Source organism: Heteronotia binoei, chromosome 20, assembly GCF_032191835.1.
Source record: "Heteronotia binoei isolate CCM8104 ecotype False Entrance Well chromosome 20, APGP_CSIRO_Hbin_v1, whole genome shotgun sequence".
In the NCBI taxonomy this organism is placed as follows: Eukaryota; Metazoa; Chordata; class Lepidosauria; order Squamata; family Gekkonidae; genus Heteronotia; species Heteronotia binoei.
The window spans coordinates 13,365,569-13,379,289 of NC_083242.1; the positions used below are offsets into that span (position 1 = coordinate 13,365,569).

The following is a 13,721-nucleotide window of genomic DNA, read 5'->3' on the forward strand; positions in this document are numbered from 1 at the left end:
GCTATGCTGCTGAAGTAACTCCAGTTTCCAGAGGGGTGACACTGGTGTGGAAAGGAGACTGTCACCTCCTGCTCCCGTGTGCGGATGTCGTTTGACCAGGGCTGGTGCTAGGGGTTCTGCCACTCAAGGCAGACTCCTGTGCCGTGCCCCCCCCCACACACACACACTGCAAGCTTCCTTTATGGAGGTCATTGCACACGTGCGGCATGATGTCTCCAGAAGTGATGTCATTGTGCAGGGCAGCGGGGAACGAGAAAGCAACGGGTGGCACACAAGAGTGCTGCCGCACCACCGCTTTCCACCTGCACTAAGCTCCTTGGAGGCTTCTAAGGAAGCCTCTGAAGAGCTTAGTGCACTGTGCAGCGCTCCTCCGAGCCTGCCTTCAAGGCAGGCTCAGAGGAGTGCTCTGCGTGGGTAAGGGGTAAGGTAGTGCTCACCCACCTACCCCGCCAACTCCCACGCACCGGCCCTGCATTTGACACGCGCCAGCGGCTCAGGAAGAAGACAAACTACTGCAGCTCCTGCACTTTGCTCTGCCAGAGTGAACCGAGGCACTTGCTTTTTTTCCTTTCCCAGGTGACCTCCTAAGTAGCCTGTTGCAGAGTCCCAGCACGGCCAAACTGCTGAACCAGCCAATCCCTGTCCTGGACACAGAAAGCGAGTACGTCTGTTCCCTGGCCCTCGAGTGCCTGGCCCACCTCTTTAGCTGGATTCCCCTCTCGGCGAGCATCACCCCTTCCCTCCTCACCACCATCTTCCACTTTGCCCGCTTTGGCTGCGACACCCGAGCCCGCAAGACTCCCTCCCTCAATGGCAGCAGCCAGAACTCTGTCTTGGGGCCGGAGCGGGGCCGGCTTGGGGTGCTGGCCATGTCGTGCATCAACGAGCTGATGTCCAAGAACTGCGTGCCGGTGGAGTTCGAAGAGTACCTGCTGCGGATGTTCCAGCAGACGTTCTACCTCCTGCAGAAGATCACCAAGGAGAACAACGCCCACACGGTGAAGAGGCGGCTGGAGGAACTGGACGAGAGGTAAGGGGAGGGAGGAGGGTCAAGCTACAGAAAGGACTGTTTGTATTCTCTGCTTATTGCTGATTGGTTATTGTGTGTGGTGTGTCTAACCAACCCTTTTTTCAGAGTTCCTGTGATGGAGCGATGGGGGTAGGGAGATGGAACCAGGTATGTTGGCTGTTAGTGGCTGACACATTACTTTTTTTTTTTTGGCAAAGCAGTTTTGTAGGGTTGTATTGTCCTTCCCCCATCCACCCATTACATTTGACTGCAGGTCTGAGGTGGTACAAGATCTGAATTTGCCTGTGTTCAGTTTGTCGCTGAAAGCAGCTGAAGAGACCTGATGAGGTAAAGGGGTAGTGTTTTTCTGATTAGCTTTCTGATTCTTCCTCCCCCTTCCTTGGAGGAAACCTCTAGGTTTTGAAAGAAATAAAATGCTAATGTTCAGCATGGGATGCTGTAAAATATGTAAAGAGTCCAGTAGTATCTGATGGAGAGAGCTGTGTTTCTTGAAAGCTTATGCTGCAATAAAAATCGGCTAGTCTTAAAGGCGCTACTGGTCTCTTTACGGTTTTGCAGCAACAGACTAACATTTATTTATTTATTATTTATTTATTACTTTACATTTATATCCCGCCCTCTCCGCAAGCGGACTCAGGGCGGCTTACAGTATCATAAAAGCAATCAATTCCATAAAACATATAAAACCATAAAACATCAAGTTAAAAACTAGTACGCTAACATGGCTAACTCCGCTGGATCTAGAATACGTGGAGGCATTTTAATGAATCAGGGAATGTTTTTGGTTGTTTGAGCTCGCTTACGTCTGTAGCCACCAATCAGCTAAGGTGTTTCAAAATCGGTTTGTTCCCCACTTTTTATTTATTACTTGAGCTCCATGATCAGCAGGCTTCTTCGCTGATTTATTTTTCTGTGCAAAACCGCAAGAAGACTTTTATGAGAGCAAACAGGAGAGGTTTAGCTGTCTGGAAGAGCTGCTGAACTTGAAACCGGCAGGAGTTGTTGCAGGTGGCCAGCGTGGTGTGGTGGTTAAGAGCAGCGGACTCTAATCTGGAGAACTGGGTTTGATTCCCCACTCCTCCCCCCCATGCAGCCAGCTGGGTGACCTTGGACCAGTCACAGGTCTCTCAGAGCTCTCTCTGCTCCACCTATCTCACAGGGTGTCTGTTGTGGGGAGAGGAAGGGATGGAGACTGTAAGCTGTTCTGAGACTCTTTTGGATAATGAAAAGCAGGGTATAAAAACCAACTCTTCTTCTCTTGGATCCAAGAAACCCTTTGGTATTAACTTGCGATAATAGTTTCTATTGCTGTTTAAATATCCCAGGGCGGTGACAGTACAGTAGTATGAACCTTTATATGCCACACTGCTGTGCAAAGGAACCCAAGGCAACTAATACTTAATCAAATATAGAATATCACAACAGTGAGGTGAATGAAAGTGAAACTGTTTCTTTAAAGACCTGATTAAAACCTTGGGCATCAGCAAATCAAATGATTTCCAACACCTTCCAGTAATACTTGCATCATGTAGGGGTTATGGCTTAGGAGCCTCCCACAGGGCTGTTCTACAGATGACGAAGGCTCCTGTATCCTCGAGGGAGTGGCAGAAGACTGCTTGGACTGAGAGCCTCCTGGAAGACCCAGCATCCAAACAGACATTGCCCAGTTCCCATTTTTACTTGGCCATTCTATCCCGTCCCTCATTTGTGTGGCTGTGGTCTATGCTCTTGCTTACAGAAATTATGGTTGCCTGCCTCTTTAAGCTGTTGGGTGCAAAACCTCTTCCATTAAAGAAAAGCTTCCTGGGATGCATATGTGCTGGCTACAAGGTAGAGGAAATTGTGTAGCTGGAATAGGTGTAGCTAAAAGAAGCTGAATATGGATGCATTGGACTTTGTTCTTCAAGAACCAGGCTTCAGAACTGGTGTGTGTTCTCTCAAAACAAGGGTGGCCAAACTGACTTTGGAGTCGCATGTGGCTCTTTCATAAATATTGTGTGGCTCTTTAAGCCCCCACTACCCCATTGGCTGGCTTGAAGAAGGCATTTCTCTCTTTAAACCACTTCTCCAAGCCAAGCCAACGAGCAGCTTGGAGAATGCATTTAAACTTCCTTCCTTCCTTCCTAACCAACCAACACCAGACATTCATGTCCTGCGGTTCTTATGTTAAGCAAGTTTGGCCACACCTGTCATAAAACAAAACAATTTAAGGGTTTTAGTGGGAGGATGGTCTTGTCCGACTTTGTCTGTTCCGTCAACTAGATGGCTTTCTGCTAGAACATCTGGCCTAGATCTAAAGATTGCCGATATCCAGTGGGGTTTAAAAAAAAAATATTAGCAATTCTGCACATGACTGTGAAACCCACCCACCCCTATGCTCCTGACTCTCCCTTCCCCTTCAGACTTGGGATGAGGGAGCCGCAGGTCTTCCTTCCTTGGGTTTGTCAAGCTGTACTCTAGAACCATGAGGCCTTCCAGTTGTAATTGTCTTAATGGCTGACTGCTAACAGAGGGAGGGTGCACAGTCCATATAAAGCACCAAGGGGTCTGCTTAGCAGAAGATCTGTGTTTTGGATGCTTTCACCAGGCTGAAGTTGCTGTTGACGCGACTGTCTCTTTCTGCTATGTTTCAGGTGTTAAATGGAAGGAAGGGTTACCGGCCATGTAGGTAATTGTTGTAGGGCTTTAATTTTAACTGTTGGCTTGAAAAACGAGTGAATTGCAATATTTTCAATACAGCTGCTGCTTCCGACCGATTCAGACGTTTTCTTAATGGGACTCTCTCCCTCCCCTCTTGCTTTTTCTCCCCCATCCTGTAGTTACATCGAGAAGTTTACCGATTTCCTGCGCCTCTTTGTGAGCGTCCACTTACGGCGGATCGAGTCCTACTCCCAGTTTCCTGTGGTTGAATTCCTGGCCCTCCTGTTCAAATATACTTTTCATCAGGTACTGCGTCACGGTGCACCTTCCGTTTCATCCGGCGTGCTTTTTGGCACTTGACTTGGAAGTATTGCAGCATTTGTCATATGGCTTCCCGTCAGCTCAGAGTTGTTCACCCTTGATTAAAAACTACATTCCCCCCCCCCCCTGCATTTACGCAAGCAGTCTTTGAAACCTCTGGCTGCAGAGAAGCGAGCCCTGGGCAGATTCGCTCTGATGCCTAGAAACGTGGATGTTCTGGCTGAAATCAGATCTTATCTGCCTCGGTTCATCCTCACCAAAACCACAGAGTGGAATTTTCAAGGGTTTTTGCTTGTTAAGCTTTGAAAAGGTGGCATATTTGAATAACTCTTTTTGGGCCACTAACAGTGCCGTCCTCTCACACCCTTCAAAGTCTGTTGACATCAGTTGGCTTAGAATGGTGTAAATCTCTTTAGAACAGCACTGTGAATGTTGCAGAAACCTGTAGCTGAAATTATTAATGGGCAGAGCTCTTCCTTGGAGGTGGGGGGGGGAGGAAATCTGTTTCCCAAGGCACAGGGTTCACTTTCCTCCTTTTGTGCTTGTCTCTGTCTTTCAGTCCCAGAATGGAAGAACTAAATGAGGCTTTAAAAAACAAGCCCTTTGTGGTGGGTTAGGCCTGCTCTTAAAATGCTTGCCACCATCTTTCCCTGTGTTTTTGTGTGTGTGTGTCCCTGTTCAGCTTGTCTGTGGTTCAAAAGCAAGTCTCCAAATAGTAAATTAAATTGAGTTGGTCTTGTGTTCTTTCTCTATGTTAAAAATATGACACGTCTTCTTTCAAAAAGGTTAGATTGTTGTATGTTGCATAGGGGTCAGTGTAATTTAGTTTAATTCCATCCAGTGTGTTTTCAGGGATTAAGAGTATATTCCACTTGTTGAGACAAGCATACCTTGTTCAGGTAGCAAAACCTGGGTTCCCCTTTGTGTGGCTGAACTTTTTGGCTGCTGTTGACTGACTGAGGGAAGCTTCTGGGAGCTGTGGAAGGGAAGGGATGCCTGAGGGGGTGGGATTGTTAGATACTGGGTGAGCATTTAAAGGACGGCCAGCCTTACTGCACAAGGAGAGGAAGCTCAGGTGTCTAAACAATGACTGGCCATCCTTTCCCACTGGAGTACTTTTCTCTCTTTCCCACAATACAAGAACTCGTGGGCACTCAATGAAGTTGCTGAACAGTTGAGTCAGAATGGATAAAAGGAAGTACTTCTTCACCAAAGGGTGATTAACATATGGAATTCACTGCCACAGGAGATGGTGGTGGCTACAAGCACAGGAGGTGGTGGACAGCTTCAAGAGGGGATTGGATGAACATATGGAGCAGAGGTCCATCAGTGGCTATTAGCCACAGCATATTGATGGAACTCTCTGTCTGGGGCAGTGATACTCTGTATTCTGGGTGCTTGGGGGGCACAGTGAGAGGACGTCTAGTGTCCTGGCTCCACTGATGGACCTCCTGATGGCACGTGTTCTTTGGTTTTTTTCCACTGTGTGACAGAGTGTTAACAAGAGCCCCGTGGTGCAGAGTGGTAAAACAGCAGTACTGCAGTCCTAAGCTTCTCACGACCTGAGTTCAATCCCAGCGGAAGCTGGGTTCAGGTAGCTGGCTCGAGGTTGACTCAGCCTTCCATCCTTCCGAGGTCGGTAAAATGAGTACCCAGCTTGCTGGGGGGGGGGAAGTGTAGATGACTGGGGAAGGCAATGGCAAACAACCCCGTAAAAAGTCTGACGTGAAAACATTGTAAAAGCAACGTCACCCCAGTGTCGGAAACAAGTGGTGCTTGCATAGGGACTACCTTTACCTTTTGACAGAGTGTTTGACTGGATGGGCTATTGGCCTGATCCAACATGGCTTCTCTTATGTTCTTACGAGTTTCTGGATAGTGACTGTACTGTGCTGCTGCCTTCCCTCTTCCAGCCTACCCATGAAGGTTACTTTTCCTGCTTAGACATCTGGGCGCTCTTCTTGGATTATTTGACCAGCAAGATCAAGAGTCGCCTGGCTGACAAGGAAGCAGTCCTCAACAGGTAAGTTATGCCAGTTGCCTTTGAGGCAGCTCAGGGTTAAACCCCTTAAAGATGTCGATTCTGGGATTTTTTTGGTGCACAGAGCTTTTAAGCCCTTGTGTATTTGCATGGGTGCAATCCTGTTGGTCCCCAGCTCTGAGTGTGTCAGTTTTCTGCTGGGGTGTGTGTTCTCCCAGCCACCCTGAGGAAGGGAGCTTGTTTTTGCACAAGTTCCATGGGTATAACGTGGCAGGGATCTGCAACCGCTCCAAATTCTTTCATCCTGAGTCGCTAGCTTTGAGTATGGGAAGGAATTGGAGCCAAAAAGGGAGTAGCAAATTCAAATCTTATTACTCTTCAGAGTACAGGAGGAGCACACTTTCATCACTACTTCTGGAATACCTTTTTGGTGAAGTGCTTTTTTTTTTTTACAGCCCTCACATGAAGCGAAAGTTGTAAAGCACATGTTTTATGTGTAGTTAGTGGAACGGCCTGGAGTGCGGTTACACCACACAAACTCTGCCGGTGACTTCCTGTCCCCAGCAGTGCAAGCCTGTTTTTATTCACCCAAGTTCCTCTTACAGATTGTTCTAAGGAAGCCAGCGTGATGGTTAGCGTCAGTCTGAAGAGACCCGGGTTTGATTTCCCTGTCTGCCTGCTTGAATTTGGGCCAAGTACGCTCCCTTTCTCCACTTTGAGCTTTCCTCAGAGGGCAGCTTATACTCTGAGCTCCTTGGAGGGAAGCCAGCATGAGAGTCAAGTCACAAAATAATTTTCCAGTACTAGCTGATGGTACAGCTGATGCCGCATGGCACCTAGATTCTCTCTGTTCAAGTGAGAGGGCCTGTTTGTTTTTTCTTGTTGGATTGTCCCCAGGAAGAGAGTAGATGCATGTCTTCGCCTTGCGTCCCCTGCCCCTTCTGCAGGGGGAAATGTCATTCTTTACAGCCCGCTAGTCATGCAGAAGCAAAACAATGTCAGGTGATTAATTACCTAACATTTATCTCTAGCTATATAGATCTCATTCATCCCAGGACTTTAGACAATGAGTAAGGTTAGGGCAGGGGTGTCGAACTCATTTGTTATGAGAGCTGGATCTGCCATAAATGAGATCTTGTCAAGCTGGGCCCTGTTGGGCCAGGCCGTGTGTGTACCTGTTTAAGATTAGGTAGCAGAGATATAAACTTTATAGAGGACACAGACAAACATGATTAACAATTAACCCCCCCCCCAAAAAAAACCTTAAAACATGCTTAAAACGTTAGCACTCGGTCTTAAAGGTGTTTTCCTTGTATTTCTACTGTGTGATCCAGAGAACTGGTAAAGGAAGCTGTGGCTCTTTGCCTCCCTCCCCAAGGGACCAAGAGAGAGGGAGCCTCAGCCAATGGAAGGAAGAGAGGCTTGGCTCAGTAGCTGCTGTGTGATGGATAGAGCCTGGCAAAGCAAGCTCTGCCTCCCCCCACTTCCTCCTCAAGGGAGGAGCCTCAGCCAGTGGACAGCACAGTGGTTTTGTTCTGTAGCTCCTGTGTGGTTGAGGAGGCCTGGCAAAGCAAACTGTGATGCAGAAGGAACCAAGAGAGGAGGAGAAGAAAGCAGATGATAGCCAGTTGCTCCGGGGCCTGATAGGAGCCCTCTGAGGGCCTGATTCGGGCTGCATATTTGATACCCCTGGCTTAGAATTATCAGAGAAAATGACACACACATCACTATCCCTCCATATGTTTTGATATCAGAGAAGCTTAAACTACTTGTACAGTGAGAAACTGATGCCCAGATGAGAGAGACCTTAATTGTTTGAGTGTAGGGTCTTAGGTGTGACCTCCCAGGGCCAGTGGAGATCTGCACACAGGTAACCATGGACTGTGTCCTTCAGGATTCCTCATCTCTCCCTCCTCCTGGCAAAGATAGCATGAGAGGAAATGAGGAAGCCCCGAGGGCAGCCTCTTGATTCTCCTGGAGAGAAACTGTGTTTCAGAAAGACAGCATAGGCACTTCCTGCACCAGGTGGTTTCTCCTTTCTCTTCCACCACTTGAGGAGTTCTCCCTGCAATGTGCTGTATCAACACGGGGGCTGCTGTCTGTCTGTGTTCAGGGAGGGCGGGGGGGGGGGTTGTTTTGCAGCTGGGGAGGCTGGTGGGTGACTTCTGCATTTGTGCACAGGAAGTAGCTTGTTTCCCAGCAGAGCATTTTCCCACCAAAGGTGCACAGCTCCGTCAGTGCTGGGGTGGTTTTGTAAGAGAGGGCCCAAGTTCCTGAACAAATAAGGCAGAACAAAACCTTTGCTCTCCAGTGTCTTCCTGTGAACTCTGCTATCAATCCTTCACATCAAGGCTGCTGGGATTGAGCTGCTAAAAATATTGATTAAGGGGGGGGGGGGAGAACAACATTGGGGGAAGGGGAGTAAAGCCTATCTCCCCTTGCCCCTGTTATCAGCTGGTGTGCATGATTTGGAAATGGCAGCTCTCACCTCTCTGCTGTAGACCTGAATGGGTGGACACGTAGAAATTCAGTTATTGGTTTGTTTGTTTAATTCAGGTATGGCTTACTCCCCACCCCACCCCAGTTGGGTCCCAAAGAGCTTATCCATACAGGGGAGAAAAATAAACAGGGATGGGGTGGGACTTCCGGATGCCACAAAGGGCCTCTCTGCTTGAAGTCCTTTGGCTCCCGATTCTGGGCAGGCCTGGACCCTGTGAGCAAAGAGAACAGACTTGGTGAGATGTTATTCAGCCACTCCTACTAGGTAGAAGAAGAAGATGATGATGATATTGGATTTATATCCCGCCCTCCACTCCGAAAAGTCTCAGAGTGGCTCACAATCTCCTTTGCCTTCCTCCCCCACAACAGACACCCTGTGAGGTGGGTGAGGCTGAGAGGGCTCTCACAGCAGCTGCCCTTTCAAGGACAACCTCTGCCAAGGCTATGGCTGACCCAAGGCCTTAACCACTACACCAAACTGGCTCTCCCAGGTATCAGGGTCTCTCCTCCCCACCCACCCCCATGGATCTCTATCACATCTCTTTTGTTTCTAAGGTCCCTGGGAATGAAAAAAATAATGGAGGAGTTCTGAATGAGCAGTAGGTGCTTAGCGCGGAACCCCAGCACTTCTAGAACTCCCCTCGTGAGTTCCAGTGCCCTGCCCTGACTGTTGCTCTCTGGTTCGGCCCATTCCCCAGGTACGAAGATGCTCTGGTTCTGCTGCTAACGGAGGTGCTGAATCGGATTCAGTTCAGGTACAACCAGGCCCAGTTGGAAGAACTGGACGACGAGACACTGGATGATGATGTAAGAGCCAGTGTTTAGGACTTTAGGAGTGTTTAGGACTTTAGGTCTGGGCAAGACCAACATGCTGTTCCATTGTGGCCTCTAAATAACTTGTCACGCAGCTAAGGCAGCTACTTTCCTGATGCTGACCTTTGCTGGGGTGGGGAGGGTTCTTTCTGCATCTTCTGCGCCATAGAATTACAAGCTTGGAAAGTTGGGTTGCCATGTGCAGGATAGAAGTTGGGCTAGACAACCCACTGGGTAACCTGCCAGAGCTTTATTTCCACCACCACCCCTCAATTTAATTAATTTAATTAAAAATTAGATTAAACCACTAAATGCTTTCAGACTGCTCTTTGTAAGCATGTGTAAGCATGTGCAGTTTTATAAGCAGCTGCCTTAACAGAAGTTGGGGGCTAGGAATCTGCCCAAGATGCCGGATGGTGTCCAATGTTTTCTCTCCCCGACCCCACCCCCAACAGTAATGAAACTGTACTCTCACAGGGTAGGGGAGGAGTGAATTAGCTGACCCCGATATTTCTCTCCCGTAGCAGCAGACAGAGTGGCAGCGGTACTTACGCCAGAGTTTAGAAGTTGTAGCCAAAGTTATGGAGCTTCTGCCAACCCACGCCTTCTCTACCCTGGTAAGCAAGCGACGTCCGCCTTGATCCCAAAACCTTGTCTATTGATTCTCTTGTCCAATCCCTGACACCCAACTCTAGGGGGCACCCACCGGACAGTTTATCGAGCTGCTTTGTCAGTTTCTGGGAAGGAGGCTGGAGTTCTAGCTTTCTCTGGGTAGCCACTCTGGGGGGGGGTGAGTTGGATTCGCAAGTTGGGTCAATAAGCATCTGATCTACGAGGGACCAGATTCTTACCATTGCTTGGATCACTGATAGGTCACCATCAGTCCAGTTTGGGGGTTTTTAATCTCATCCTCCCAGGAGTTCAGAGCAGCATACATGATTCTCTGACAACAGCCCAGTGAGGTACGTTAGGCTGAGAAGAAACGACCAGCCTAAGGTCTCCAAGTGAGCTTCATTTGCCAGCCAGTTGGTACAGCGACATTCTGATTCTGTGGAGCATTTCTGGTGGATGAGGCATATCGTTACCGTGTTCTCGCAGCAGTCTGGTGGGTTAGGGCGCTGTGCTGCCGTTCCCATGTGAGTGTGTGGGGCTGTAAGGGGCCCCGGCTTGGAGCTCCAGGGTTTGCATAAATCCTAAGGAAATGGTACGCAAGATCCTGGTTTGCTCATAAGGAGATTTTAAGTAAAGTATCAAAACTTAGCAGGAAAGGCAGCTGCTCCCCCCCAATGCTCCCTCTAAGCTGTTGGAGTCTTGTGAGCAAAAAATTCTACTTTGCAAACCACTGGCATTAAAGTTGTGAGCCAGTGATCTGGCTACTGCATAAATCAGCTTGCTCTAGGGCCATCCTTCCTGAGCTAAGACAAAAACGTGAGCCGGAGGCAAACACTGAGCTAGCTCACTAACTCAGCTTAGAGGGAATGCTGTTCCTAGATGACAAAAGAGTGGACAGTCCCAAAAACTGGGCCTCAAGCGCATACAGATAGTGAAGCTCGACAGAATCTGAGACCATATGCCTAACTAAAACTGGGTACCTTATACCCTAAAGCTGGCTACCAGTCAAGTAATCCCTAATTAAACTATTCCAACAGTTGGACAAGTCTTGCACCTGCTGACCAGTGGCGGGAAGAAAGAGCCCTGGCTTTGAAGAGCTCTGCTAACAGGCATGAGAGAAAGGAAAGTTCCTTTTAGAGCAGCTGAACATCATCCTCTCTCAAGACTAAGGGAATGGCCTTTTTTGAGCAGGAACGCACGGGAACACAGTTTCAGATGACTTGGCAATGGGGTGTGGCCTAATATGCAAAGGAGTTCCTGCTGGGCTTTTTCTAAAATGTCCTGTGAAGCAATGGTGATGTCGGGGGGTACAGCCTAATATGCAAAGGAGTTCCTGCTAGGCTTTTTCTACGAAAAAACCCCCTAAGGGCAACTAAGCCCCAGCATGTAACAAAGATGGAGTCATGCAGGCCAGACGGGCACACAGCATGGCTGCCCCGTGGCAGAGATCTGAGGCCACACTTTTCTGTTTAAGCGGAAATCAGAACTCCCTCCCTTGCTCGGCTTCCCCCTAATTACTGCTGTAAGGGAATGATGGGAAGCAGGGGCAGCGCTGGAGTTTTTGCTGCTGCAGGCCGCCCACACAACTGTGCCCCCCCATGGGTAAGCCGCAGCTGTTGCCCCGCCGCCAGCACGGCAAGGGCGAGCGCAGTGGCAGCGAGGCTCCCGGTCTCCGTGTGTGCGCCATCACTGCCCGCCACTGCTTTGTCCGCTTGTGGCATATTAAGCCACACCCTGATGTCAAGTCAGCCGGAACTGTGTTCCTGCTCAAAAAAAGCCCTGCCCTTAGTCTTGTGAGAGGATGACATTCAGCTGCTCTCAAGGGAACTTTCCTTTCTCTCGTGCCTGTCAGAGCAACGGCAGGCAGCGGCGGCACGCACAGGGAGACCGGGAGCCTCACTGTTGCTTCCAAGCGGACTATTTCCGTCTGCTCGGAAGCAGCAGAGGGTGGGAGGGCCCAAAAAAATTGAGATAGCTTCAGATGCCAACAAGCAGGGGTGGAATTCTAGCAGGAGCTCCTTTGCATATTAGGCCACAAACTCCTGATGTAACCAATCCTCCCAAGTGCTTACAAGGCTTTTTTTTGTAAGCTCTTGAAGGATTGGCTATATCAGGAGGTGTGGCCTAATATGCAAAGGAGCTCCTCTTAGAATTCCACCCTTGCCAACAAGTTTCCATGGCACCATGGAGATTTCAGCCTATGTCTCCCGCTGGCACTCTGGAAAAAGCATCTGTCTCTTGGGACTGCTTTCATCCCAGGCCTGTCCTGACTTGAGCATTGTTAATAATTTGGCAGAAGGGGGAGTATCGGCACCCCTTCTGAACTCTCAGGTTTAAACGTGCAAGGGCCATTTAGAAGGCGGCTAAATCGCACTCATGACCAGGCTCAGGAACGACAGGGAGCTGTCGTGTGCATTCCTTACAGTTGAAACCCTTGTGGTCGCGTTCCTCAGTCTCCCCTTTCCCTCCCCCAGTTTCCGGTGCTTCAGGAAAACTTGGATGTCTATCTGGGACTGCAACAGTTCATTGTGACATCAGGGACAGGTAAGGCCCATTCCTGTTGGCTGACGTCCTGTACGCACTCGCTGTGCATTACTGTGGGGGGGGGGGGCTGTCCTATCCTGTGTCTCTGCTGTGACACTAAACAGGCGTTTCTCTGTGTCTAATGGCACTGAGAGATTGGGGGACAGGACGAGGAAGACTAAATATCTCAACTAGTGACTGTTTATCAAAATATTTGTACCTCCCCCCCCCCTTTTCCTTTTGGCTCCAGACAGATTCAGAAGCAAGCCCTGCGTTAGTCAATGGCCTCATGATTGCAACCTCATCTCTTGAGCGGAACTTTAACATAGCTAAGGCCTCAGAGACTGATACGCTGTATTTTCATTATCCAGTATAGGATCAGATTCTAAAAACAAAGAGCAGATTACTTTTGCTCCTTAAGAACTGTGTTTTGAATGTGCTTGGAGTGCTTTTATGGTTCACACTGGCAGTAATTCTGAAAGAGGCCACTTCAAAAGAGCACAAGTGAATACTGTGTGCATTAAATGTGTATCTGTTTCAGTTTCTTCTTATTACGGCCCATGGTCAGCATAGATCAAAACAAACTAATTTACATAAAATACAGAAAGTGAATGAAAGTATTATAGTACGATATGCAAGGACGTAAGAAGGAGGTATTTAAGGGCAGAGGGGATCTTATAGCATTTTTGACCGGGGGGTGGGGAGGAAGAAAATAAAGGAAGAAGAATGCAAAGTCTAAGGGACATTTTTAGCCCTCCTTTGTGTAGTCTTTGCGAATTCTAAAGGCTGCAGCCAAAAATCTGGAGCAAGCAAGTGTAACTTGGGAGTCAGAATCTGCCAGAAGTATATTTCTTAATTCAGAGTCCGGAAGACCCATAAATTTCACCCATAAAGGTTGGATAAATTTGGTTCGTATTTCTTTATAGAGACTGCACATGAGCAGAGTATGTTCAATAGTTTCTGCTTTACCTGTGCCACACAGATGGGATGGAATTACCAGATTTGATAGATAGCGGGCTGGGGAAACTATATATCTCTTCTGGATTTGTATCAGCATAACAACTCCAGGTGCTGAACAAAGTTCCCTCTAAGCTGTAGAGTCTTGTGAGCAAGAATTCTACTTTTTGTGAGTTACTGACATGAAAGTTGTGAGCTGCAGCATAAATTAATTTGCTCTGGGGCCATCCTTCCTGAGTAGTGACAAAAATGTGTGAGCCAGAGGCTTAACAATTGTGAGCTAGCTCACACTATCAGCTCAGAGGGAACACTGGTACTGTGGTACTGGTATGGAGAGCCAGTTTG

General features: G+C 48.4%; 1 protein-coding gene across 2 annotated transcripts in view; it reads left to right on the top strand.

Moving 5' to 3' along the window:
• Nucleotides 1-13,721, top strand: part of XPO6 (exportin 6) — a 65,099-nt gene that overhangs the window by 24,310 nt on the left and 27,068 nt on the right. Inside the window, exons 7-12 of one of the 2 annotated variants that reach the window (XM_060260545.1) lie at nt 577-1,030; nt 3,850-3,976; nt 5,905-6,014; nt 9,170-9,278; nt 9,809-9,901; nt 12,371-12,440. In XM_060260545.1, coding sequence (XP_060116528.1) covers nt 577-1,030; nt 3,850-3,976; nt 5,905-6,014; nt 9,170-9,278; nt 9,809-9,901; nt 12,371-12,440 — 963 coding nt within the window. The remainder of the gene's footprint in view (nt 1-576; nt 1,031-3,849; nt 3,977-5,904; nt 6,015-9,169; nt 9,279-9,808; nt 9,902-12,370; nt 12,441-13,721) is intronic. The other variant, XM_060260546.1, reaches the window with a different exon arrangement.